This window comes from Dipteris shenzhenensis, chromosome 13 (assembly GCF_047967505.1).
Source record: "Dipteris shenzhenensis isolate YYH24624 ecotype China chromosome 13, Dip_SZ_1.0, whole genome shotgun sequence".
Taxonomy (NCBI): domain Eukaryota; kingdom Viridiplantae; phylum Streptophyta; class Polypodiopsida; order Gleicheniales; family Dipteridaceae; genus Dipteris; species Dipteris shenzhenensis.
In genome coordinates, this window is record NC_141608.1 from 45,853,521 (window position 1) to 45,879,299 (window position 25,779).

Genomic DNA, 25,779 nt, shown 5'->3' on the forward strand with positions numbered 1-25,779 from the left:
AACCAAAGGTCGTCAAATTGGAAGAGCCCAAAAAGAGTCATGTCTCTTGTAAAGAGCACATAAAGATGCTCAAAAGTCTAGCGATCCCTTTCAAATGATCCTCGCCTATCAGTCCCAAAGACAATGCGGAAGACTCATCAGCAGAGAGGCAACGAGGACAAGTGGAATCTGCCCCGAACCTCAACCTCCACTAGTTAAGGCTCCTGCCGTGGCAAGAGTCCTCTGACCACCCCTTGGTATAATAAAGCTCTAGAGGCCTTGCAAGTCAGGATTCTATTATATTGAGTACACCTTCCCATTTGGGTAGAATCAGAGTCTCCCAAGCCACCCTAGCTTTGGTATCTACTCAACCATCTAGACCTTTCCAAATAAAACTCCTTATTGGTCTTTTGAGTTTAGTGATACAGTCTCTAGAATGGCACCAATAAGAGCAAACAAACCAAGCTGTGGCCAGCAATACTTGGTTGACAACCACGACCCTGGAAGCGAGGTCAAGTTTGGCTGAGCTCCAAAAAAGAAGCTTTCTCCTAACATTCTTCAATACAGGAGCAAATTGCTGCGATGTAGAGATGCCCACACCGACCTGGCAACCCAAATACTTGATAGGAACACCCCTCTAGATTCAAGTAAAACCAAAATCAGCCCCCTTGGCTGGAGTACATAGTTAGGCTAAAACGCATTTCATGGGCTATGTTGCCCTGAAATGTTTCAGCAGTAACGTTTTTGGACCCAGAAACGTTGCTCCCCCTGAAACAGCTTCTGAAATGTTTTTGAGTGGGCTTGAAATGTTTCAGCCCTCCTGAAGCAGCCCGTTTCAGACTGCGTCTCTATCCCGCTCCTCTTTGCCTCCCTTCTGTCGCCCCCCGCCTCATTCCGCCTCCATCCTCTCTCCTCTCCACCCTCACCTCGCCTCCTCTCTGCCTCTGTCCCCGCCCCGCCTGAGACCTCCGTCTCCACCTCGCCTCCCGACCATCCCCTCTACGCCTCCTCTTCGCCTTCCTCCTCTGTGAGGGCTCTCCCTCTCCATTGGCAGCCAACTGTAGGGGTGTGTAGCATTTTGCCCGCTCCCCCGCAGCTGGCCCTTGGGTTTTTTCTTCCTTCCTTTCCTCCAGGAAGTGGTGAGCGATTTGTTTGTCTTGGAAAAAGAATTTCTTGGTGGTGACCCTTGGTCTGGCCAGAGGGGCTTTATGGCAGCACCCTCGAATCCCACAACCATTAAGATTCTTCTTTCCCCAGCCGACAAGCAACAGGTGAAGCTTGCAGTGCGGTCACTTCAGGACAAGATAGTAGTGGGCAGAATAGTTGGTCTCACACACATCTAGTTTGGAGATTCCAGCTCGCCTCCATAGGGTTGGAGAAGTGGACCCCAGGGGTATTTGATGTTATGATGGGGAATCAGATCTCACACATGATGGAAGATTGGATGGGTCCTCTGGGACTAGATCTTTGGCATGCCCATGGTGTTGAAGTGAACTTCCAGTTGAGCTTCATGCGAGAGAAGCCGTTCATGGTTTGACAATAGGGGTTATCAGATTGCCGCATGAGGCAAGGATTGATCGGCACACTATTGGCCACTCCAGAAGTGTGCTGAGCTGTTTGGAGTGGACTTCATGTTGCAGTGGGCACGGAAGATTGGCATAGAACTGGTGTCCACCATGGTATGCCGTCGCACGGACACGGACTACGTGCCCTCCAAACCCTCCTCAAAGTCACAAATGGCAGTTTTTCTAGAACATGCACCCACCCACAGGCGAGCCTTGTTACATGCTTTCTTGTCCTCATGAGTTGGACCATAGTGAGTTAGAACGTGCACGGGCTCCACGACCGTGCACATAGTCAGCTGCAGTACCTGATCCTTCGGCAAGAGTTGCAAAGGGCATTGGTAGGGCGAGCAGTAGACTTTCTTTTGATACAGGAGCACTCAGACATCAGATGGCGACATCACCTTCTTCCCAGGAGAGACCCGGAGGTGTGCTCTCGTGCCATAGGACGAAGCGAATGTGTCTGCATCTCGGTCTCCCAGGCGGTGGCTCCAGAGGTCTACGATCAAGGTGAGCTTATCCCATGGCGGGTAGTCAGGATGGGAGAGTCCAGGATTGGGATCTTGAATGTGTATGCCCAAGTGTGCAGACAGCACCGTCCAGCCTTTTGGAGGAGGCTGACAGAGTGTCTACCAGATGTTGACTCGTGGGTTGTTGGAGGAGACTTCAATAACCTAGAGTTTGGTCAGGACAAGCAGGGTGGTGCCTCCTTTTCCGAGATGCCAGTAGTAGAGCGGAGCACGTGGGAGCAGTTCATCTTCAGGATGAGTGGCAGAGACCCGTGGCGAGAGCCAGAGTTCAGCAGGATACCTGGCAGCCTCCTTTTCTTAGTCGGCCAGAGGAGACATGATGGATTGCTTGAGAGGCTGGATCGCTTCTACGTTGGGGACTGGGCACTCCATAGAGGCGGCTCTACAGGGATTCTAGCAGGCACCACGATGTCAGACCACTCTCCAACAGTACTCTACCTAGAGCAGCCCCGGCGGGGTCTTCCCCAAAAGATTCTAGAGGACCTCTTGCAAGATGAGGAGGTTTTACAGGTTATGGTAGAGATTTGACAGCAGCGAGAGTCAGCACCCTGCGAGGGTTGGGCTTCGTGGGTGGCAAATGGGATCTAGAGGAGCAACGAGAAGTTGCAGTCTCACGCCCTTAGACGGAGGAGGGCTCTTCAAGAGCGGGAGTGTGCACTGCGATGAGACCTCGCCTCCATAGAGAGGCTTAGGGAGCAGGACCGAGGATCCTAGCGGCTTAGTGATAGATATGAGAGCGCACGCCTTGAGCTCTAGGACATGAAGGTTCGGTGGGGTGAGTTCTCCTACCACTCCACCCGGGCATGTTGGGTACAACAGGGGTACATGAACAGGGGTACATGACGAAGGAGTTCTTTCACACCACTAGGCCTCGATCGACATGCACACAGTTACAACGTTTACGAGATCCACAGGGCATTATGCACACCGATCCACAAGAGATTCTAGAGCTGACCACAGTTTTCTACAGCCAGCTCTTTCAGGTGGAGACAGTGACTTCAGCTTGCCTTGTGGCTCGTGAGCTAGTTTGGTGCCACCTTCCGACTGTAGTCTCGCGGGAGTTGTGCTCCTAGGAGTTTGGAGGAACCTTTCACGTATGAGGAGCTCTGGGAAGCCCTTATGGCCCTCCCGACCTAGAAGTGTCCTGGCGAAAATGGCTTCTTCCGTAACTTTTGGGAGATCATTTCCACCCCTTTTCGCTTATCCCACCAGGAGATCTTTGACATGGGCTCCCTTCCTCAGTCCCTGAGCGGGGGGTGGATTTGTTTGATACCGAAAGGGGGAGATAGGTCAGACATTCGGCAGTGGAGACTGAACCCTGCTTGACACCGCATACAAGATCCTTGCTAAGGTCTTGAGTTTGCGGTTGCGGTCTCATCTCACCGAATTCATCCATGACACAGAGACCGGCTTTGTTCAAGAGCACAGCGTCTTGGACAACATTTTCACTTTCTGGGAGTTAGTGGATTGGGCCAGAGGAGTCACAGCTTTTGGCCATCCTTCTCTTGGATTTCGAGAAGGCTTACGATAGGGTGGAGTGGTCTTTCCTGGAGGGCACTATGCAGAGGTTGGGTTTCTCAGATAGCTGGATTAGAGGAGTCTCTGCGCTTTATGCGGGGAGCTCTAGTCAGATGCTTGTTGGTGGATACACGGGCGAGGCCTTTCCTCTCTCTCGCTCTGTTCGTCAAGGCTGTCCCCTAGCTTCCTTTCTTTTCCTTTTTATGGCAGAGGCATTTGCATACTACTTGAGACTGCAGGTGATGGGCCTCACAGGGTTGAGGCTCCCAATTAGACAGGAGTTGCTAGACTCAAAGTTTGATATGACGCAGCATTGTACGTAGAGGGCATCACAGTGAGCTTGGCCTCGGGTGCATGGATCAACTGGACAAAATCCATTGGTTTTTTCATAGGTTCTGAGGAGACACAGGAGATTCAAGAGTGGGAAAGTGCCTTTGGCTTCCGTTGGATACCGCGGGGCTAGACAACGAGATACCTCGGATGCCAGGTGGTATCGATATTATAGCAGAGCAGCAGATCACCCCAGGCCTCGAGAGTGTCCAGCGCAAGCTTCTCTATTGGATCTCGACCAAACTCTCCCTAGCGGGCCGTGCCTTAGTGGCAAACCGGGTCCTTCTTGCCATGACCTAGTACATTGCCTCCTGTTGGTGTTTTCACAAAGGGTGCATCGGACATCTCTGACGTTTGGTTCATAATTTCTTTTGGGTGGGATCTGTTGGCACGAGGAATACCGGAGTCGGGTTGCTTGGCAGACGGTGATCATGCCGCATGCATTGGGAGGCTTGGGTATCATTGATTTGGAGATGTAGAGCAGAGCCCTCTTGGGCAAGTTAGTTGTGCGTGGCCTCACCCTTGGCGCAGAGCCTTGGAAGCTCCTCTTACAATGACGGCTTCTCAGGAACACCCCACGCATTGGGGGGCAGTGGTAGCATTCAAACAGATGGATCTTTCCAGAGGCCCCCCTTACGGGGAAGGGTTCCCCCATGATGAGGAGCCTCCATAGGGTTTAGCAAAGATTAGCAGGGGGACTCACCCGTGCTTAGCCCCGTTGCAGAGAGGAGTTCGAGCGTTAGCCCCTCATTTGGCCCTCGGAGATCAGGGATCAAGATGGACGTATGCTCGGGCAGCGGACTCACATTGGATGGACACAGTGGGACAGTGGCCCGGCTTGCTCCTTTGGTAAATGGAGCAAATTACCCATGGAGGCAGAGGCAAGGCTTGGAGCCTTAGTACATATGCGAGGGACAGGGCAACGGATGAGGGAGATTGACCTAGCCATCCTTGAGTCTTGGTATGAGGGACTCCGCATGTGGATGGACAACAGATGGTTGGGTCAGTTTTCCCGGACTGGGGTTCCCTTGAGGATGATGATTCAACGAGGCAGCACACAGCCTGGTTTCTTCCGTGTAGGGCCTGGAGGCCAACTTCAAGCACTCACTGAGAGAGACCTAGAGATGGATGGGAATCTGGATGGGATTCATTGGTAGATGATCAGAGTTGTGGGCCGATTGGGGAAGGAATGGCACATCGGTCCTCCCAACATCTTAGAGCAGGATGCCCCCAGATGGCGTCTTTGTCTTTGGGAAGGTAGGCCCTGGAGGGAGGTCCGGGAGAGTGGTTCTGGCCTCGAGGATTGGTCTTGCCGAGCAGGTGGATGAGGTGCCCTTCTTTTCCTATACCACTCGGATTGGTAGGAGGCTTCAGATGGACTCTTCAACTTGGACCCCTTCGAGGGAGAGGCATTGGGTGGCCCAGAGGGTGCCCCAAGAGGTCCGCCATTCCAAGTTTTGGATGCGTCTATGGTCCAGTTTGCGGTTGAGGAAGACCTCCTACTTCTTCTGGTTGGCCCCCCACCACGGAGGCTTGCCCATAGGCTCGTGGTTGGAGAAGATGCGGATGGAGGGGCAGTGTCATTGCTCTTTTGTTGGATTTCTGGAGACGAGCGTCTGGAGTTGTCATAGCGCAATGAGGATCTAGATGGGAGCCCTCAGGATTATGATCCGCATGCAGAGCCTTCAGAGGGACTACACCTAGGGGATGGTGGCCTGGGATGTCACGCGTTCCAAGTTGATGAGGTCTTTCCATCTTACTGAATACAGGGTCATAGCATTCAGAGGATAGAGCTCCATGAGGCGGTCCCTCTTGATATCCTGGATCCTCATTCCCCTCCAGAGGATAGCGTGTGGGAGGTGGTAGCCAGTATCACGGCGTGGAACATTTGGGTTGCTCGCTATAGTCTGGTGATGGGTGAGCTGGCAGGATATCATCTAACACCCTGCACTCCACCTGGGAGCATGGGACCCCAGGCTCTAGGGCGACTGTTGTGAGGTGTGCACGTTTTTGCAAGGCTTGGCCTGCAGGAGTTTTCTACATATTCACTCCGCGAGGGATTCGCTGGTTGTATAGTCCCCCACCTGGCTGTTAGCCCGTGTACTAGAGATTCCCTAGGCAGTGAGTTGGGTTTCTCTGGAACAGGCTGGGTTTTCTTCTTTCAGCCTTTATCCCGGTTTTTTTCCATACTCAGCACCTTCGAGGCTGTTGTTTTGTATGAAGTTTTTCAAGCATTAATAGAAGGTTGAGAGAATATGGAAAGGTTTGAAAGGCATCCTTTGTCCAAGCATCTCTGCCAGTGTATTGAAAGAGAAAGGCATCCCAAGCTGCTCTCTCTAGAGAGCAAATGCCACTTGCTCACCCTCCCTTTTTGTCTGAAGGCAACTCCACCACGTTGAATTCACCTCCAATAATCCAAGACTCTGTAATGGGGGCCTAAGAGAGAAGCTCCTTCTAAAATAAGACACGTTTCCCTCTGTTGTTGGGGGCATAGAGGTTGAGAAGACCAACCTTGTGTCCCAATGAAGAAATTAATGCACTATGCTCTAGAGAGCAAAATGATACCTTGTCCAACCACAAGGGGAAGAAAAGAGTCTGAAACTGAAATGCATGTTTCTCCCTTGGCGCCCAAAGTAGGATATCAAAAAGTATGACCTGAAAGTAGTTTATGACTTTGAGCAATCTCTGGCATCCAAATTGTGTTCCTGAAGAAAAAGGAGATCAATGATACCACCAGTAACACCTAGATGAAGCGGATTGCGGATTAGCTGCATGCGGTGGCGATGTGGCATACGACCTAGGCCTTGAATGTTCAAACTAGCAATCCTCATTGGCGGAAGGAAGTAGGGTGGAACATCTTACCTGACCTAGTGGCTTGAAACAAACCCTCTGTTAGGCCTCCTGGCATATGCATGAGCGAGGGGAGGGAAGTCCTCAGGCGAAAGAGCCCCAGGGGATGACCTATTGATAGGAAAGCCCATAACTGTATTCTAAGGATGGAGGGCACGTACTCCTCCTCATCATAATCTGCCAAGGCAGAAAAAGAGTTCCTGTGAAACATGCCTGGTGCTGGAGTGTTCAAAATTCCTCACTCAAATAATGTAGATAGACAAGAGCAGCCTCCTTTCCTCAAGCAATGAAGGGAGTCTGGAGAGCAGGTGAAGAAAGGGGCTGCGCGAATGTGGGGCTAGGACCATGAAGAATATTTGCAAGGGAACCATCACTGGACCTATCCAAGACAGCATCCGGTATATAGCTGGTGCCCGCGATCTGAGAAGAATCTAGAGCCTCACTAGGCATATCCAAGGCTAGATCTGGCGCAACACTGGCTGCAACTTGAGGGATCAGATTGGGGGTGCCATATGGTCTAGTAGGAGCGGGGTCCAGGGCAGTTGAGGGACCTTCTTGATCTGCAGGTGTGGAGAATCCACCCAATTCTAATTGGAACCCACCGTGGCCAGCAGCAGCAGGTATTGGACATGCAGCTAATGCCGGATGGCAAGGCAGTGCCAAAGGCGTTTCATGTCTTTTCTTCTTCTCTGAGCAATCTCTAACAAAATGCCCAAAGATCCTACAAATCTGACAGTGGTCCTGCTTGAAATGTGGCTGCATTGAAGTGGCTGCAGTGGGATCTTCAGAAGCAAGACATCCTCCAAAGCCTTTAGGTGTCACGTGCCTTGTTAACATGTGCAGTAGCAACCCCCAGTGTTACATTCAAGTTAGGATGTAGCATGACCTCGGATGGGTCGGTGACAGAAAGGCCTTAGAGAGACCAATGATAATGTCTATAAATGTAAATAGTTGATTGCTATGTTGTGTTATAAGGATTGGTCATGTTGTGTTATAAGGTTTGGTCATGGATTTAGCTGTTGAGGTCTTTGATGATCGGGGTTCGAGATGACTAGAAGGCTTTGAGGCCTCCATGCACATTTGTTTGAGTTAGTTCATTAACTAGGCACCTAGGGCTACGTGCTTGGGGGCAAGAATTATGTGATTGAATTAGTTGAAGACCCAAAAGGGCTTAATTGATTTAATGCATTGGGAGGGGAACTAAGGCTTAGCAAGCAGCTAAACATAGCAATGAGCTTTCTAGGGAGTTGGGGGCATAAGGCTATAACCCTGCACTCTGCGAATCAATATGTATGTATTTTGTGAATTGAATACCCAAGCTGGGAGTTTCGAAGGCAGCGGAGGTGTGTGAGGCTTATGCATTTGGTTGGGTGGAGAATCCTGCTCGGATGTCTGTGCTGTTTTTGAAGAGAGAAAGGACTGGAGCTTTACATATGGTATTAGAGTACAGGGAAGAGAGTGACTGAGCTGAAGGTTGTGGTGTGATGGTCAATGAACCCTTGGAGTGATCATCTAGGGCTAGAAACCTCACACTCAAAAAAACAGCAGTCGCCCTGCCTTGCAGGTCACCTAGGAGCATTTCCAAATGTTTTCCGTCATGTTGACATTAGAACCAACTGTGAATCTCTTACAAGAGCCATCGCCCAGGGATAGGATAGTTGCCTTCTCTGGAAACCTCCATGTACAGCAAAACGGACTATTCTACCTTTAAGTTCCAGGCTATATACAACTGAATAGGCTGCAAAAATAGACAGAAATCTCCTTGGGTAGTGGGCGACATCCAGAAAGAGCCAATCATGGCTACAAGGGATCTGTTAGAGCTCTTGGACAAGAGTGACCAGCCTTAAAACAAGATCCTTGCTGTCGGACATGATACCGGTACTAACTTGGAAAGCTCTCCAACGGCTAGATGAAGATGTGGGCAGTGAGAGAGCAATGAGCAGACAAGATAGCGATCTGACATGACGGCGGATTCCTAGGGGTTTGTGATTGAATGCCATCAGATTGGGTTTATGGTTGTGTTGAGCGGTAAATGTTGTGGGATGTCTGTTTGAGCGATGACCAAATGATTAAAGGATACTCCTAAGCTCAGCATTTTTACAGTTGGTCGATCCAAAGTCACATTTAAAATTGTTAGTGGGGAAGGAGCTTCTACAACACAGTGCCGGTAGAGTGTTAGCTTGTAGAAAGAGGTAGGAATCTTGATCTTCAGCTCTGGAATATTCTCTGACAGGCAGGCAGACAGGCAAGTAGTGTTTTAGAACAAATAATTATAGGAATAGATTTCAAATTAGGGAAGATTACAGGCGAATAGAAAATATATTACAACACTTACAATGAGGGAAGAGCAAAGACAACTGAGGCTGAGCAGGAGCATTTGAATAGGGAGCTTTCTATTCCCTTTCAAATCATCTTCGTTTGAGTTTTACGATTTCCTTGTTATTAAAATTACAGTTTCAATCTTCTACAGTTTAATTAGATTGTACTCTAGTATAAGGAAAGCACACTAGCTTTTGGGCTATTAAGAATTGCTGCATTTTCAGCTTTAAGAGTCTGCAGCAGTGAAGTATCCCCCTGTGGCATGTGAACCCCGTTCATTAAATGCTAGAGTTGGAAATTTAGAGGATGCTCCACATTAATGGCGCAACAGTTGCATGCTATGAATGGCAAGAAGAATTACGAAAAACCATTCACTCCCTGACTACTAGAGCCTCTAGGGAAGAAAAAGGGAAAGGGATCATGAAACCGGAGTTGTTCTGCCCATCGCATCAAAGTCTATTAGGGCTTTATTTGATTGTTTATTTTTATTCAATATATGCTGACTTGATTACAATCTTGGATATTTTCTATCTTACAAGATGCATTGCTGAGTGAATGGACAGAACAGCTCTCAGTCTACAGGTAGCTTCTGTAGCTGTCGTTCAAGAACTGAACCAGCTGTTGCAAACGCATCCTGTACTGATTTTGGCAACCAAATGTCTAATTTATGGTGTCGCTTCACAGGACAGGTAATTCCAGAGGCACATGCCTTTTTACTGGAAGATCTCTCAAACCATTTTTTTGCAAATATGCATAAATTCCTTCAGGGAAATATGCTTTTCAGTTTTGTATTGTTGTAATTGTCATGTATGTATAACGACTTTGCATTATTGCAATTGTCTCCAAACAACATATAAAATGAACGAAAATAAGATTTAAGAACTGGTTAGCATAAACACTTTCTCAGTGTTTCTTCTTGTGGTTGAAACTGCTGCATTTGTGATTGAAAGACTAATCAATCTTGTTAATCACCTTAATTTTGAGGGTTAACTTAGGCTTGTAGGAGACACCAAAATGACCTGCTGCATAGTCTGCATTGCTTTGGTAGTTTGCTTTGCCCCCAGTCCTGCAGTCGCTGCCCTTTTACCCTCTTTTCACCATGCTGAACCCTCGTCCAAATTCCTCTTCTGCCTTCCCTGATGTACTCATCCTGCTCTCCCCCTTGCAGCCCCTTCTCTTTTCTGTGCAGCCTTTCATCGAACTGTCGTGTGAAGCTACCTTACTCTCTACGCCTCTTTAAAACATATGTTCAGACATGGGATGGACTAGTATCAAAAAGGTGGGTCTAGACAACAGTAGAGACCTCAATAGCATCATACATCACAGATCAGTTGGTGGACAATGTACGTTACTTGTTTAGCTCTGGATAGACTAGCAGGTCAAGATAGAGGGAACTTCCAAAGAACACCTTGGACTAAGACCAGCAAAGAACACAAATTGCAAAGACACATCTAGGTGGAGACAGATGAATAATAGGGGCACCCTTGTTGAACAATGGCCATGCAATCTTGGTCCCTTTGTCCCTAAGGACTTCTTTGGTAAGAGGGAGAAAGCTTCTTGCTATCGAAGGCAATTGGCCTTCTCTCTTGTAGTAAAACTGCCCCTACCACATGTCCACTCGCACCAGTTTCTAGGTTGATTTTGGCCGTTTTGGTCACTCCTACCACTTTATGTAGAGTTAACTCAGTCAATGGTGAGCATATATCAAGATAAGCTTTTATGGCTTCTATAAAATTAACAAATCTGAAGAATGATTGCAAGGTTGTCACATTCTTAGGTACTGGGGAATCATGCCAAGAGTTATAACGAACTCTAAATATTCTCACTGTTGGAAAAGTGATGAAGTATGGACTTAGTTCACTAAATTATTCTTGTAGTAATCATTGAGTTTGGATTTATAAAAGGTCAAATAGAGTGGTACGTGGACCTTAGGTCCTAGGGTAGGACATCCATGATGTTATGTCATGGATAGGGGTTGGAGATTTTTAAGGGGCCACATGATGTGGCAACAAGCCCCCACATACATCCATCATGAATGAAGGGAATGGTTGCCACATGGCACCATTCTATGGGTCTATCTCACATTGCCTTGCCGCATGTCACACAGACTTTCACTCACCATCTCACTCACTCTAGGGCAGCCAATCAGATATTTATTATTGCACCTAGTGCATGTGTTTGGTGCACTTTGATTGGTTACACTCTGTCAGTGTGCCTCTTAGGATGGGGTTGAAGCTTTGGCTTCTGTGAGAAGCCACTGGGAAGCTTCACCCTCCCCACCTGCTCACCTCCACGTCTCCTCAATTGGTGTGCTTTAGTTTGACGCTCATTTTGCATTTGCAGTTTGGTTGGTGCACATTCGGTTGTATGCTCTCATTCTAGCCAGTGTGACATTTCAGTTTGCAGCAATTCACATGTGCGCATCTATTCCTACCTGTGTGTGGAGAGTATTGCAGTAGTAGGCATCCCATTTCGTGTTTTCTTTCAGTAACTTGATAATACACAGCACCATCTTTTTTGTAACAAAGAGACTAGCTTGTCTCAAATTATGGAAGTTGTTCCCTATGCTCATCAATGCTTTTGCTATAGACTAAAATATCGTCATTGAATGTACTAGAAACTTCCTAATATATGAGCATAGTAAATCATTCATCAACATGACAAATGCAGCTGGAGCATTTCTATTCCCAAGTGGCATCACAAAAAACTCATCTACTTTAGGAAGCAGTATTAATATACATCCTTAGCTCTAATTTTGATTTGATGATAGCCACACTTGAGATCAATGATTATGGTTCATATAGTACATTCTTTAGTTCATCTACTCCTACCTTCGGATATCTATGCTAATGGTGGTATTATTCAATCCTTGGTAATGAATACACAATCGGACAATATCACCTTTATTTTTATTTAATATCACTAGTAAAGCAAAAGGTGAGAAATTGGATTGAATTTGCCCCAGCTTGAGGTATTCTCCTAGTTGTCTTTGCACCTCAGTCTCTTCTGTAAAACTTAACCTATAGGGAGGTCTATTTATAGGTTCTACAAGTTCAATCTTGTGTTAAATATTCCTTTTTGGAGGTAATTCATCTTTAAGATATTTAGAAAACTCATTGAGAATCTGATTGACTAACAAGGCATCTTCCCATCTTTGGTAGCCAAAGAGTGCTAGTACATCCTCACACAACTCAATTGATATATTACAAAAAGGAATAAAACCTCACTTGAAGTCTACAAAAGGATTGTCCTTAGAATACCTTGCCATTCTAAGGATTTTTGCCAATCAACAGCAGGATTTTCCTTAAATGCCATGCCATTCTAAGAGCTAAAACTGCACCATTTTTGCATCACATTTTGAGATAACAATCTTTACCATGTGACGACCTTTATTCTTCAAACAATCCTTCCACATGTGTGGCTGAAGGCATCTAAAGCATAATCCTTCTCTTCTTCCTTTATCTTTCTGTTCTAGAGTCAAATTTTGGCTAAGCCTGCGCTGCCGTAGGGATACTTTTCTTTTTACCTCTATGGTGATATTTGGTTGGGAACCACTAAATCAGAAGAATGATCTGCTGACTCTGCACTTTATATGGCTTACAGAGGGCTTACATCAGGGCTTTACAATTTCTTTCCATTCACAGAACTAAATTTTTTTATGGAGCAGGTAAAATCTCTTAAGGTAAATTCATATGGGAGGATTCCCTGCTTTTTGATTGTTTGCTTAACAGACCTGGAGACGCCACTGAATGTTGGAAGCTCATCTAAAAAGCAGAGTGTTTCATTGTCACCTTGGAATCAGATTGAATTTTCATTGTTACGAAATGAAAAGTATTGCTTCTGTGCTATCTTTTTGTTGGTGAGAAGATAGCAGTGTTTCCTTTATGTTGATATCGCTGAGGTCAACTTTTTTCAACCAGGGGAGGTGTGTTTGTAGGTCTCTTCCAACTTCACAGAGGAAACTTTGGAAAACAGTAATTTTTGGAAAGATGTGATATCTAATGTCGAGAGCAATGTTGGCCTCGGCCATATCAACCTAAGGGAATGCCTGCTATTGCATAACCTTGGAAAACATTAACTGGGAAGATGTGACATTTATCTTTCTTTCATGATATGACTAAGTCCCAAAGGTTTTATGGCTTTGATCACACAATTTTGATATTTTTGTGTTGCAGAAAAAGTGTGGATAAATTAAAAGAGGTTTTCCCAGAGGAAACCATGGAGCAAAACTTGGAGAGAATCTCTGATAAAGTCTCCTCCAAGGTCGGAAGAGTTATGCATAGAGAATTTATGCCAGCAGTTTGGCAGGTCTGTGTTCCTTTACATTGGTACTAAAAGGCATATGTTTTCTGCTAGATATTTATTCGCTTATCTGATATCATTCTAGATAGTAAGGACTTGATGCAAGTTATTTTGCTGTTTTTTGGGGCAGGGCTTTGTATCTCATCGACTTATTCTTCAAGGTCCCTTCCAGTCAGGTTAGTCTCATGAATTATAAAGCTACAATGCACAAAATCTTGAGTGTACATGGTTACAAAATTCGAAAAGTAAAACCACAGTTGTGAACTGTTTATGGTATAAACAAGTCATTCGCCAAGCTAATGCTGGTAGAGCATCAAAAGGTTTACTTTAATATTATGTCCACTGGTTTGAAATATATGGCTTTACATTTATGATTAATCATTTAGCTTAGCAATAAAGCTTGTATGTAAACACCCCTCGAATAATCATTGCATGAATTGATTTTTTTGGTAGACTGTTGATAGATAAGTTAATTGGATTGGGAAAGGAAAGAGCAAGGAAAGTGGTACTATGTGCATTCCTACTGCATGTACTCTGGAAGCTTGCATGTTAGATTACACATGCATCCATGTGCATGCGTGTGCGTGTGCACACGTGCACTTTTTGTGGGGTGAAATCTATTTGCTCTTATATTATAGAAAGCAGTCCCCAAGAATGGGACATGCAGCTAAAACATCAGAAGATCACATTATATGACAAGAAAACAGGATAATCAAGATCCCGCACATGCAGGCAGTCGAAGAAGTGTTGCCATAGAGATGCCTGGAAGAAGTCATACTCAGCCAGGGACGGATCACCAAATAGCCTATGGTTTTGATCCTTCCATAGAGTCCATAGTGCCCAATAACGAACCCAATGGAAGAAAAGATCATACCCCTGCCTGACAAGATGAACCCCAAACAGCGAGAATGGCTTGCCAAAGCATGCAATAGGAAAATGAGCCTGAAGATGTTGCTATAGCAAAAAAAAGGAAGTCATGAGAATGAGGGCAATGCCAAAAGAGATGAGAGATAGATTCCCACACGGGCAGACATTGACGACAAACAGCAGGCGCAATATGTCGGCGAGCCAAGTTCTGTCCAAAGGGAAGAACCCAAGCAGAACTCGCCATAAGAAAATCTGTTGACAAAGGGGGAGTTTGGAAGCCCAAATAGGCTGCAACCTTTTCCTCCACCACCGCGAAACACGTGTCATGGACCAGATGCAATTCGCATTAACAGAAACCGAAGGAGGAGGTGGCAAAATCTTATATAACGATGCAATTGTGACATTAGCTGTAGCAGGGCAGCTAATAGGCCTGCAAATTTAACCCTGATCCACTAACTAGACTAGCTTAAGAGAGAGCAGCTAGGACAGAACAGCAAGTATCACCAGAATCCAAGTGTGCAACACCAAGAGAATACCTGGAAACCATGAAGGTATCCATAGGCTTGTGATGGGCTACACAACAGTCTAGGAGGAAGGTTCCTAGTTCAGCATAGAGCAAATAGGGCTAAGCTGTAGTGGCTGTTATTAAATGTCATTCAAAGATATGAGTACAAGGTACAATAGGACCCTTTTATAGGTAGAGGCCTGCACAGATCAATTACCACTTTGCTTATGGGATGGCTGTCCTAAGGTGCCATGTGGCAGCAGGAGACCATTCTGCTAAAATTAATACTATGCACAAAGCCAATTAAAGGCTGATTAGACCAAATTAAGCAATCAGCCTTTGTTACAGTTTACCCTGCCCAAAGCAAATTTGTCCTCAAATTTGCATTTGCAATGGTGCTGTAACAGGGAGTTACAACAATGGAATGAATAAATAAAGCTCATATCTGGCCATAAGATGCATGTAACTGTGAATCCAATTATTTTTCTCTGCTGTAGCTATCAATAGTCCCAACTAGTGCAGGTTGAACTGCAACAACAATGATGTGAGCGCAGTAGGTAGAATAGATGAAGTTCCAACATCATACAGTTGAACAATGGCCATATCTGTCCGAGGCATCAACTGAGCAAATGGGGATATTGGTCTACAATTGAAGATGGCTGCCAAGATGATTCATCATCAGGTAGACCTCGCCACTTGATATAATACTCAACGTATGACTTATTTTAAGAATATGATCTCGAAAGCCAATAATCCTCTCTGGTATATATTGTATATGACCTTCATCCATGGGAGGAAGCTCTTCTGAAACGTGATCTGTAGGCGCCAAATACGTCTTCAAAAGATAGACATGGAACACATCATGAATCCTTGATGATGGGGATATAGCTCCAACCTATAGGCCACATTCCCGATTTTCTGCAACATCTTATAAGGTCCATAATACATGTGGGCCAACGTACTATTGGTGTTCCCTTTCAATGAAGCATACCTAGATTTATGGAGCCTGAGGAAAATGTAATCTCCTCCTTCAAATGAAAGCTCTCTACGATGACATCTGCATGTGCTTTCAAACGTGCTTGAGCTTTCACCATGTGATTCGTACATTGCTGAAGTAAGGCTGTCATATGTGCCAAGTCAACAAGTGCTTGCTGGTTAGACATAGCTCCATCAAAAACAGTAGAGCGAACATGAACTTTATAACCATACATGGCCTCAAATGGGCTCAGCCCTATAGAGGTGTGCTTGGAGTTATTGTAGCGGAACTCCGCCAAATGCAACCAGTTGTCCCATGTGGTCTGGGTATTGAAACAAAAATGCCTAAGGTACTCCTCCAACCACCTATTGACCGTCTCACACTGGCCATCAGTTTGGGGGTGCTCAGCTGTACTCGGAGTGAGACCGGTACCCATTGCCTTGAATAGCTCTTGCCAAAACAGGCCCATGAACTTGGCGTCTCGGTCACTTACTATCTCCTGTGGCATTCCATGTAGCTCAAACACATTCTCCATGAATTGTGAAGCAACCATAGAGGCTGAATATTGTGTCCTAGTGGGGAAAAATGTCTTGCCTTAGTAAGCCTATCCACATTAACAAAAATCTATTCCAGCCCTTAGCTGTAAAAGGCAGACCAAGTATGAAATCCATTGAGATATGGGTCCACTTAACCTCTGGAATAGGCAAAGGCTAAAGTAAACCTGCTGGTCTAAGATTTAGTTCTCTATTTAAAAGGGTTCTGATAGTGAATAACAATTATCTGCAGCATGATGCATACAAGGACATGGTATGTGATGCCATTGCACCTCTTTGGGCACAGATCTTCATTGATGTCGATTATGCATGGATTGTCGTTACCACTCGTATGCAGTATGTAATTTGTGAGTAATGAGAAGAATTGCATGCGTGACTTACGGAGGCTATTGTTAAGGCCAAAAACACCTTTTTCAGAGTTTGACAGACATGTGTGATTTATCTCGGAATGAGAGTGCATGTCTATATTAGGCTAGGCATTTCTTACAGTGTAATAACCACAGAAAATTTGAAAAGTTGGAGCTAGGGCCAGGCAAATGGCCTTCTTGGATAAGGGGTTGTTCGTCTAAGGACCTTTTTAAAATCTTGCATTATAAGAGACAATCTGAAAATATACGCAAGGTTAAAGTCGAGGGTGCTGCCATGTGAGCCCCTCTGGTCGGACCAATGGTCACCACCAAGATTCGGTTTCTAGAAGACAATACACGACTGCTGCTCTATGAGAAGAGGAGGAAAAGGAAAAAGGAGGCTGAAAGAGGAAAGGCCCCCTGAAGGCTGATGAAACAGGCCAGCAAAAAGGAAGGCTTCTAGTGAGGATAAGGTCCTCCGAAACCCTGTCAAGAACTCTCCAAATGCAAAAAAACCTGCCGGCTTGAAAGGTAAAGCTAGCTAGGGCAAGTCCTTAACGGCCGAAGTGCCACCAAAGAGCACACCAAAAAAACTTGGATCCTCTGAGCAACTGCCAAAGAAAAGCAAGCGCTTTGTAGTGGGAAGCGCCCACAAAGAGAACTCGAATAGAAAAGCACCGACCTGTGAGGGCTACCTATCGAAATAGGCCCTCCACACGAATGCTTGAGATGGCCTCGGGCAGCAAAGTGCTGCACCTACCCACCCCTAGCCCAAAGGGGACTGAGGCGCCATGCTATTGCCTAAGAGCAGCCATGGGCTTCTTGGGAGCAGCACGGGCTGCTTGCCAGCAGCCGCATCTGCTTTGGCCGCTCCAAAGACCGCGCCAAGGGCGGGGAGGGGATGGGGGGCAAGGACCTGCTCTTGCTGCTATGAACAGCCACAGCCAGGAATGGCTTCATCAAGTGGGAGGGGAGGTCGTTGGGTGCCCAAGGAGCTTAGGCGAAGGGAGCGGAGGAAGCGAGAGGGAGGAAGGAGGCGGGAGAGAGGAGGGGCAGTAGGGGGGGGGGGGGAGCTGAAGTAAGGGGGAGAGAGACGAGGGGGAGGGTAGCAGTAGCAACAGAAGAGAGCCTCATCTTCCCCCTCCCCTTCCTTTTACCCCCATCCCCCTCTCAGGTGCTCTCCATAATCCACCTTGGTGTAGCTCTGGCTGCCCCTCTCAGTCACCCGATCCCCTTCCTTTCAATTGCTCTCCACTCTAGCCCCTCTTGGTGCTTCTCCCATGGCATTCACACCCCCACACTCCACTCAATCTTTCCATCCTCTATAATGCCTCTTGACCTCCTCTTATAGCATGTTACACCTCCTCCCTCACTGTTCATCTCCTTTCCCATAGTCTCTCCATCCTCATGACACGTGGTAGTGTATTAAACTAACAAATGTCATTTCATTAGTGACATGTGGCAATACAAGACTGACAAGTGGCAGCTGGGAGCCCCACCCTTAAGCCACAATGCCATGATCCCTTTGAAGTATGGCTGTGGCTTATGTTTATAATTTATAAATTGGAGCCAAGGTTGAAATTGTGGTGCAAAAAGTCATGTATTCAGACAACATGTTCAAATTTGTGGGAGTTGATCTAAGAACCGGGCACAATTTGAGGGATTTGTAGTTCAAAGGTGCCTCCTCGACAACATCTTCGGGGAATAATAATGAATTCTGAAATTCTAGAATTTTTGGTGGAAATGTAGGATGCAAGCACTGTCAAAAGGAGCCATGTTCATCCTTTGAAACTCTTCAACTCTGTGGGAGCAGATCTTGCAATCAAGTGTGATCTGTCGCTATGCCAATTGAAAATAAGCTTCTCGATTACAGCTTAAGGATAGAGGCTAGAAGTAACTTCAAGGAGTAGTTTAACAGTCGAGTGATTGAGTACAAGTAGGACCTCCCTTCATGAACAAAAGCCAATCCAATAATTATGTTATATGAAAGGTTGTCGATTTTCTCTGATTGTATAAACTTTTTTTTTAACATTAGCACATATGCTGTTCTACTATGTACTTTAAGTGGCTTCACAGAGCTAAATAATACGGTTTTGGGAAACCAAAGATTCCAGCACTAAAACTGTCATGAGGGCATGAGTTTGAACTTGCATGTGGGCAGAATTCTGGAAAACTGAGTGGGCAAGGTCATAGGATGTGGGTATGAAAAGTTCCTTCTAGGGATTGGTGCCTTGGGGGTAACTTTGGGGATTGGTCCAAAGAAGGGGAAAAGGACCCTTAGAAATAAATTTGGGCTATTGATTGGGTCCTAATTAAACACCTAATTTACATTTGATGTTCCAAGCTATGGCTTGTCAAGCTGTAGATATTCCTGGAATGCTTGGATATTATCCAATGGGTTCTCAGTCTGGTATGTAGGGTATGCAAGGGAATATGTCTGTGGGTATGCAGCCTGGAATGTGTAACATAATGTATGGGAATATTGGCATGCAGCCAGGAATGCAACGTGGACTGCATTGGAATTTTGGAGCTCCCACGGGGTATGTTTGGAATGCTAGGTACTGGTTTGGCAAACCCTCCAATGGGTAGTGGCAGTGCAGGACAGGCTGGAGGTAATGCTATGCATCCTCTAGTTTTGCAGTCACCTTTTTATGACAATCAGACACCCAAAGGTAAAGTAAAGGATTACAAGGAAGGTGGGGCAGTAGTGAAGTTTTGAGACCCATTGGGTAGGTTGAAGGCCTTAGCTTTTGTGCAAGAGTTTGATGCAGCCTCTTAGGAGGACACTTCATTGAGTCCTTTAAAATGCATAAGGCAACCACCTTTCTAAAGGGAAATGGTTTACAGTGGTGGACCAATTTGTTGCTACAGAACAAAGCACCGACGTGGAATGTGTATCTCTCTGCTCCACTGAGATGGCCCCCAAAAGTGTGGATCTGTAAAGAACTGCGACTCCTCCTGACCCTCGAACCCCTCTTGTATCCCTCGTCTCATCTCTGTAGGCGGATTCCCATGTATACCCATTGAAGTTTTGAGACCTTCAATGGGGCTCAAGGTAGGTTGAAGGCCTTTTTGTGCAAGAGTTTGATGCAGCCTTCTCAGGAGGACACTTCACTGAGTCTTTAAAATGCATTAGGAAGCCACCTTTCTAAAGGGAAATGGTTTACAATGGTGGACCAATTTGTTGCTATAGAACAAAGCACCGATTTGGAATGTGTATCTCTCTGCTCCACTGAGATGGCCCCCAAAAGCGTGGATCTGTAAAGGACTATGACTCCTCTTGACCCTCGAACCCCTCCTGTATCCCTCGTCTCATCTCTGTAGGCAAACTCCCATGTATACCCGCTGACTATTGGTAGTGGGCGCTCTAGACTCCGACGTGTCTCTGTATAAAAGACTATGTCGTGACCTGTATAGGATTTCGAGAAGTTCCTTGGTTCTGACTATAAGGTACCATTACAGTTCCAGATGGTACATGATAGGGTCTCGGATGTTTGAGTCTCATAGACCCCGCCTCCCTATGCGGGAGGAGAGGTGGGTGTCCGACGGGGGCCTGTAAGCAGTCGTCCATCTCGTACTACTGCCCACTTCCCCTCCTTGTCGGCCTGATCCCGCTGCTGCAACAGAAAGCGCCTCTCCTCATATAGTGGAGTGAGGTTTTCATCCATGGAGATCGTTGGCTCTCTCTCTCTCTCTCTCTCTCTCTCTCTCTCTCTCTCTCTCTCATCAAAATCATCGCCCCTCTCATGCAATCACATCTAGAATAAGGCCCTAGCAAGCTATTGTCGGGTGATAGCTTGGCGGGGGTCTATTGTTTGCTTGTTTTTTGTCAATTTTTTTGTCCAAAAACTGCCCAAGGAAGCTATTGATAGCTTCCCAGGGCTCAGCCTCATGCAAATTTTTGGTGAAACATTGGTCCAAACGCTGCTCGGGCACATACCATGCTTCTTTTGGGGGCAAAAATCCATCAAAAATTGCTGTAGTGAAGCTATCGCATGGCAATAGCTGTAGAGGGCTCTGCCTCTTGCAACTTCCAGGCAAAAACTTTGACCTAAAAACTATCCCTGGGCAGTTGGGTTCAGTTCAAACAAGTATTATTTGCTACTTGGCTGGCCACTACATTTGAGGTGGATGTTATGACAGCATGGCACAAGTTGGATGTAGCTAACTGTCATAACTTGGAAGAGTATAATAAGAAGTTTTGGGAAGCCCTATTGCCGGTTAGCTCTTATCGGCATGTGCCTTTGTCAGGGCAAATTGAAAAAGTTTGATGTGGGCTGCCCAAGGAAATCAGAGATTACTGCACAAAGACAATGGTAACCAACATGTCTCAGCTAATTGGAAATGCTACCATAGCTGATGCATTGTCGCTTGGAAAGACCAGTGGGTACAAGAGCAGTAAAGTCGATAGCTCTAACAAAGCAGGGAAGCCAGGATATGCTTTCAAGGCTCCATTCAATAAAGGGAAGAAGCGTGATAGGCCATGCTCTAATTTGGCTGTCACCTGAGGAAAGGAAAGCTTTGATGGAGGCTAATAAATGCTTTCAATGCAAGGAAGAGGGGCACGTGCCATGGGAATGCCCAAAGTGCAAGCTTAAAGGAAAAATGCATAACAGGGATGAGCAGAAAGGCAAGAAGCCTAAACCTTATGCAGGATTGATGCCTGATGTGATTAGTACGCAGCCCAATGGGGATGCTACGGAGTTATACAAGGCATGGGGCAAAGTAAGAGATCAGATTTCATCGAGGGAAAAGTGAGAGATTAGGTGTCATTAATCTTCTTTGGCACAGGGGCTCGTGCAAACTCTCTCTCCGGAGTTGGCAGGCAAACTTGGAATTCGTGCAAAGGAGATCGAGTCTATGAGCGAGGCGGGCCGGGCTTGTTCTGGGTTTAGCACTCCAGTCACACTTATCATTGGAAATTCGTGCAAAGGAGGTCGAGTCTATGAGCGAGGCGGGCCGGGCTTGTTCTGTGTTTAGCACTCTAGTCACACTTATCATTGGAAATCTCCACTTGCACATTCAGAGCTTTGTGGACAACAATGAATTTAATATTATGCTTCTTGAAGGCTGTGATGTTTTGCTGGGTATGCCCTTGTGTGACAGTGTTCATGCTTTAGTGGATACATATAATCAAAAAATTACTCTGGAGCATAGGGGGAAGACACCTGTACGTGATGTCAAACTTAAGGGATAGTCAGTCCCTATTGTATCTGCTTCAGCTATATGATCAGTAATGAAACATCATATTTCTGCGTATTTAGTTTTTGCAAAGGATACTAAGTCTGAAGATCCACAATTTGTAATCTCTAAGCTTGATAAAGAGCGGACAAATTTTCTTAATCAGTTTGGAGAGTGTTTTTCTGACTCATTGCCAAGGGAACATCCATTTGAGAGGCGTGAAGATCATGGGATTGATATAGTGCCAGGAAGTAGTCCACCAAACAGGCCACCATATAGGGTGAGCGCAGCCTAGCAGGAAGAGATCACGAGCCAATTAAGGGATCTTTTAGTGAAGGGGCTGATTCAGCTCAGTTGATCCCCTTACTGTTCACCAATGTTGTTAGTGCAAAAAAATGATGTTTCATGGAGAATATGCATTGACTATCGTGCAATGATTAAGATAACCAGCAAAAATAGATTCCCTGAATAGATGATATATTGGATAGATTAGAGGGATCAGCTACCTTCAGCCCATTTGGGCTTACGAATGCTCTTGCCACCTTTAACCAGATGATGGACAAAATCTTCTGGGAGCACAGATCTTTTGTGGGCACTTTCTTTGATGATATGATAGTGTACTCAAAAGATGAGATAGAGCATAAGAAGCATCTGGCAATAGTATTTGCAAAACTTAGCAATCATAGGCTGATCATAAATGCAAAGAAGAGTGAATTCTTTATGTCCGAGATTCACTTTCTGGGACACATTGTCTCCAAGGATGGAGTGTCCATGGACCCCGCTAAGATTGAAGCAATCTGCACTTGGCCACAATTGAAAAGCTTACATGAAGTACAAAGCTTTTTTGGGCTTATGCTCATACTTTAGGCGGTTCATATGCCACTTTGCTGAAATTGCTTCACCCCTCTATGCGATGTAGAAGAAGGGAGCATCTTTTATATGGGCTGAAAATCAAATTGCAGCATCTAAGATGCTGAAGGAAAAGCTTACTTAGGATCTAGTATTAATCCTACGAGATCTTCAAAAATATTTTGCTGTCCAAGCAAATGCATATGGAAAGAGCAGTCATTATGCAGGCCGGACAGGTAGTGGCCTATGAGAGTAGGATTTTGCAGGATGATGAAATACATCTGAGCATTTATGAGAAGCAATTGCTGGCTGTAATTCATGCCTTGTTACATGGAAGCACTATTTACTTGGGGCTGATTTCAGAGTTCAGTCGGATCATCAGTCTTTGAGATATTTCCTCACTCAGACAAAGTTATCTGAGAAGCATATGTGTTGGGCCAATTTCTTTTCCATATTTGACTTTCAGATGAGTTGGAGGCAATGAAGGACGAGTATGCTCAGGATGAGGATTTCTCAAGGGTTTATGACCAGCTGTCTAATATCAGCGTCATAAGCATTATACTCTCAGATATGGCTTTCTTATGATGCATGGTCACCTTTGTGTCACAACGCAGTTGAGGTCAAAAGTTATGATAGAAGGTCATGCTCCACCGTATACATGGCATAGAGGCATTGATGCCACTGTGAAGGCAGTGGAGCACTTTCTCTATTGGCCAACTTTGACATGGGATGTGGATTCCTTTGTCATAACATGCATCATCTGTTCGAAGGTCAAGTTTGACCAACAGAAGACACCTAGATCTATCGTTAGTGGCAGAGATCCGTGCTTAACGAGTCTGTTTCGGAGAGGGCTCTTTGAGAATATGGGCAGTACATTGAAGTTTTCATCTTCTTTTCATTCTCAGACAGATGGGAAATCTGAAGAGGCTGATTCCACTGCCCTTGACTTGCTGAAATGGTATGTGTCAAAGCATAAGACACAATGGAAACAGTATATGCCCTTAGTGGAGTTTGCTCACAACAATATTGTGCATACTTCCACCGGGAAAGCTCCATTTGAAATAGTGGAAGGAGGGAGGAAAGTCCTGTCTATCTTGCATATTAAAGATAAGCTTTTTCAGGCTGGTAAGTAGAGAGCATGGATGTGGCATATCAGAAGTTGAAGCAAGCTCTCCAAAGGACTCAGGCAAAGCAAAAGAAGGCAGTTGATCGTCACCACCGTGAACTAGTGTTTAAAGAAGGGGATTGGGTTCTTTTGCATTTTGAAAAGGCAGGGCTGAAAAGAAGAGGTGCAAAGACCGGTTGTTCCCCAAGCTGAGTAAAAGACGCGATGGGCCTTTTCAAATTTTAGAAAAGATCAGCGATGTAGCTTACAAATTGAAGCTACCAGATCACTGGAGGATTCACAATGCTTTCCATGTGAGTTACCTTAAGCCTTTCAAGGGAGATGTGCCAGAGGATATGCCTTTTGAGATGCAACCAAAGGTTGAGGAGCTGGATGAGATCCTAGATCTAGAGCAGATTTTGGCACATAAGGAAAGGAAAATCAAAGGTAGGGTTTCCTCGCTAATTGGTCAAATTTTGGAATTATCCACCATTGCATGCAAATTGAAATTGGCTGGAAGAGGAGGATCTAACAGATACACCTCTGTTGTTGTGGTATGGCAGGCTGCAGAAATGTACGGCCAGAGAAGGGTGCAAGGACAACAGATTAGCATGGCAGATTTGCAGATGTGTACGGCCAAGGTAAGTGCAGGACAACAGATTGGCATGACTAATTGCAGGATGGCATGTCTATTTGCAGGGGTGGTGCTTGCTGGTGTATGTGGATTTGTAGGGGAGGGGATTCACTGTTTTACAGGCGAAATGGTGCTGCTAGGCACGGATTCGCAAGAGGGTTTGCGTCTGATTTGCAGATGGGGGAATTTTGCTACTGGTCGCAAATCTAGGGGGGGGAGTTGTGTAGGGTTGCTGGATAGAACCAAGGCTGAGGATGCGTCTTTGGGATGCATTAGCCTTGGGTAAAGGGTCGGTGCCCTTTGGTGAAGGCTTGAGTGCCATTATGACCCTTCATATAGGGTAGATGCTTGGTACCCTTTTGGTCACAAAGGGGTGTGACCTATTACTGAAGGGGTAGGTCCCTTTGTGAAATGTTGCCTATAGACATGAAGGGGTGTGTCTGAGCACCTTTCGCGTGCTTGACGTGAAAGGGCGGGTTCATTCAAACTGATGTCTCTCTTGGAATGGATGTGTCTTTTAGCAAAGGGATGTTACCTTTGGTATAAGGGGATGCGTCTCTTCACATGAGAGAAGTATAAAAAACGAAGGGGTGTGACCTTCATAAAAAGGTACCTTCTTTGGTGAAATGTGTGACCGTTCATGATGGGTATGCCCCTTGAGCGAAGAGGTAGGAATCTTCATGACAAGGGCATCTGTTTGGGGAAAACATGCATGCCGTGGTCTGGGACAGTCTAAGCACACGGAAGGGCATGAGGCTGTCGTGCCCATTCACGTCATCTTGTGACGTGAGGCCACTATGGCATCATGGGGGGCAGTGGGTGAAAAAAATTTCATTGCATCTCTCCATCTCTTCCATGCATAAACGCATGGAGCACCTTCTAGCGTAAGTTGGTATCAGGGATTTCCTACAGACAAGAGTGAGTTTTGCTTTGATACCATTGTAAGAAGTCATAGTAATATATTATCATTAGTAAGATAAGGATTTGAGAGAAGACTATAATGATAGCAGAGAACAAGAATATCTGTATTGCTTATGATCCATACAAAGAGGCCTCTCTTATATAGAGAGTGAAGAGCCACACATGAAAAGGCGTGTGCTCCAAAGGGTATGTACATGAAGAGGTGTGTACCCTCTTGTGAAGGGTGTAACCTTTAATGAGGTACACTACAATGCTACAAATTTAATTCTCCTCTTCATAAGTGTACGCCTCTTTGGAAGAGTTGTTGCTCTTCGTTGTAGCTCTGGTAACGGTTTTGTGCCTCATGGGAAGTGTCTTGTCAAAATGGCATACCCTTCCACAAGTGGAGCCATTCATCCATCCACTGTAAGTATAAGCTCTTAGAAAAGGAATACGTCATAGACCGTGATA

At 45.7% G+C, this 25,779-nt stretch overlaps 1 protein-coding gene across 2 annotated transcripts in view; it reads left to right on the forward strand.

The window, feature by feature from the left end:
• The window catches only part of XRCC2 (homolog of X-ray repair cross complementing 2 (XRCC2)), a 62,487-nt gene that overhangs the window by 34,142 nt on the left and 2,566 nt on the right, over positions 1–25,779 (forward strand). Inside the window, exons 6-8 of one of the 2 annotated variants that reach the window (XM_087384000.1) lie at positions 9,652–9,777; positions 13,264–13,396; positions 13,521–13,566. In XM_087384000.1, coding sequence (XP_087240126.1) covers positions 9,652–9,777; positions 13,264–13,396; positions 13,521–13,566 — 305 coding nt within the window. The remainder of the gene's footprint in view (positions 1–9,651; positions 9,778–13,263; positions 13,397–13,520; positions 13,567–25,779) is intronic. The other variant, XM_087384001.1, reaches the window with a different exon arrangement.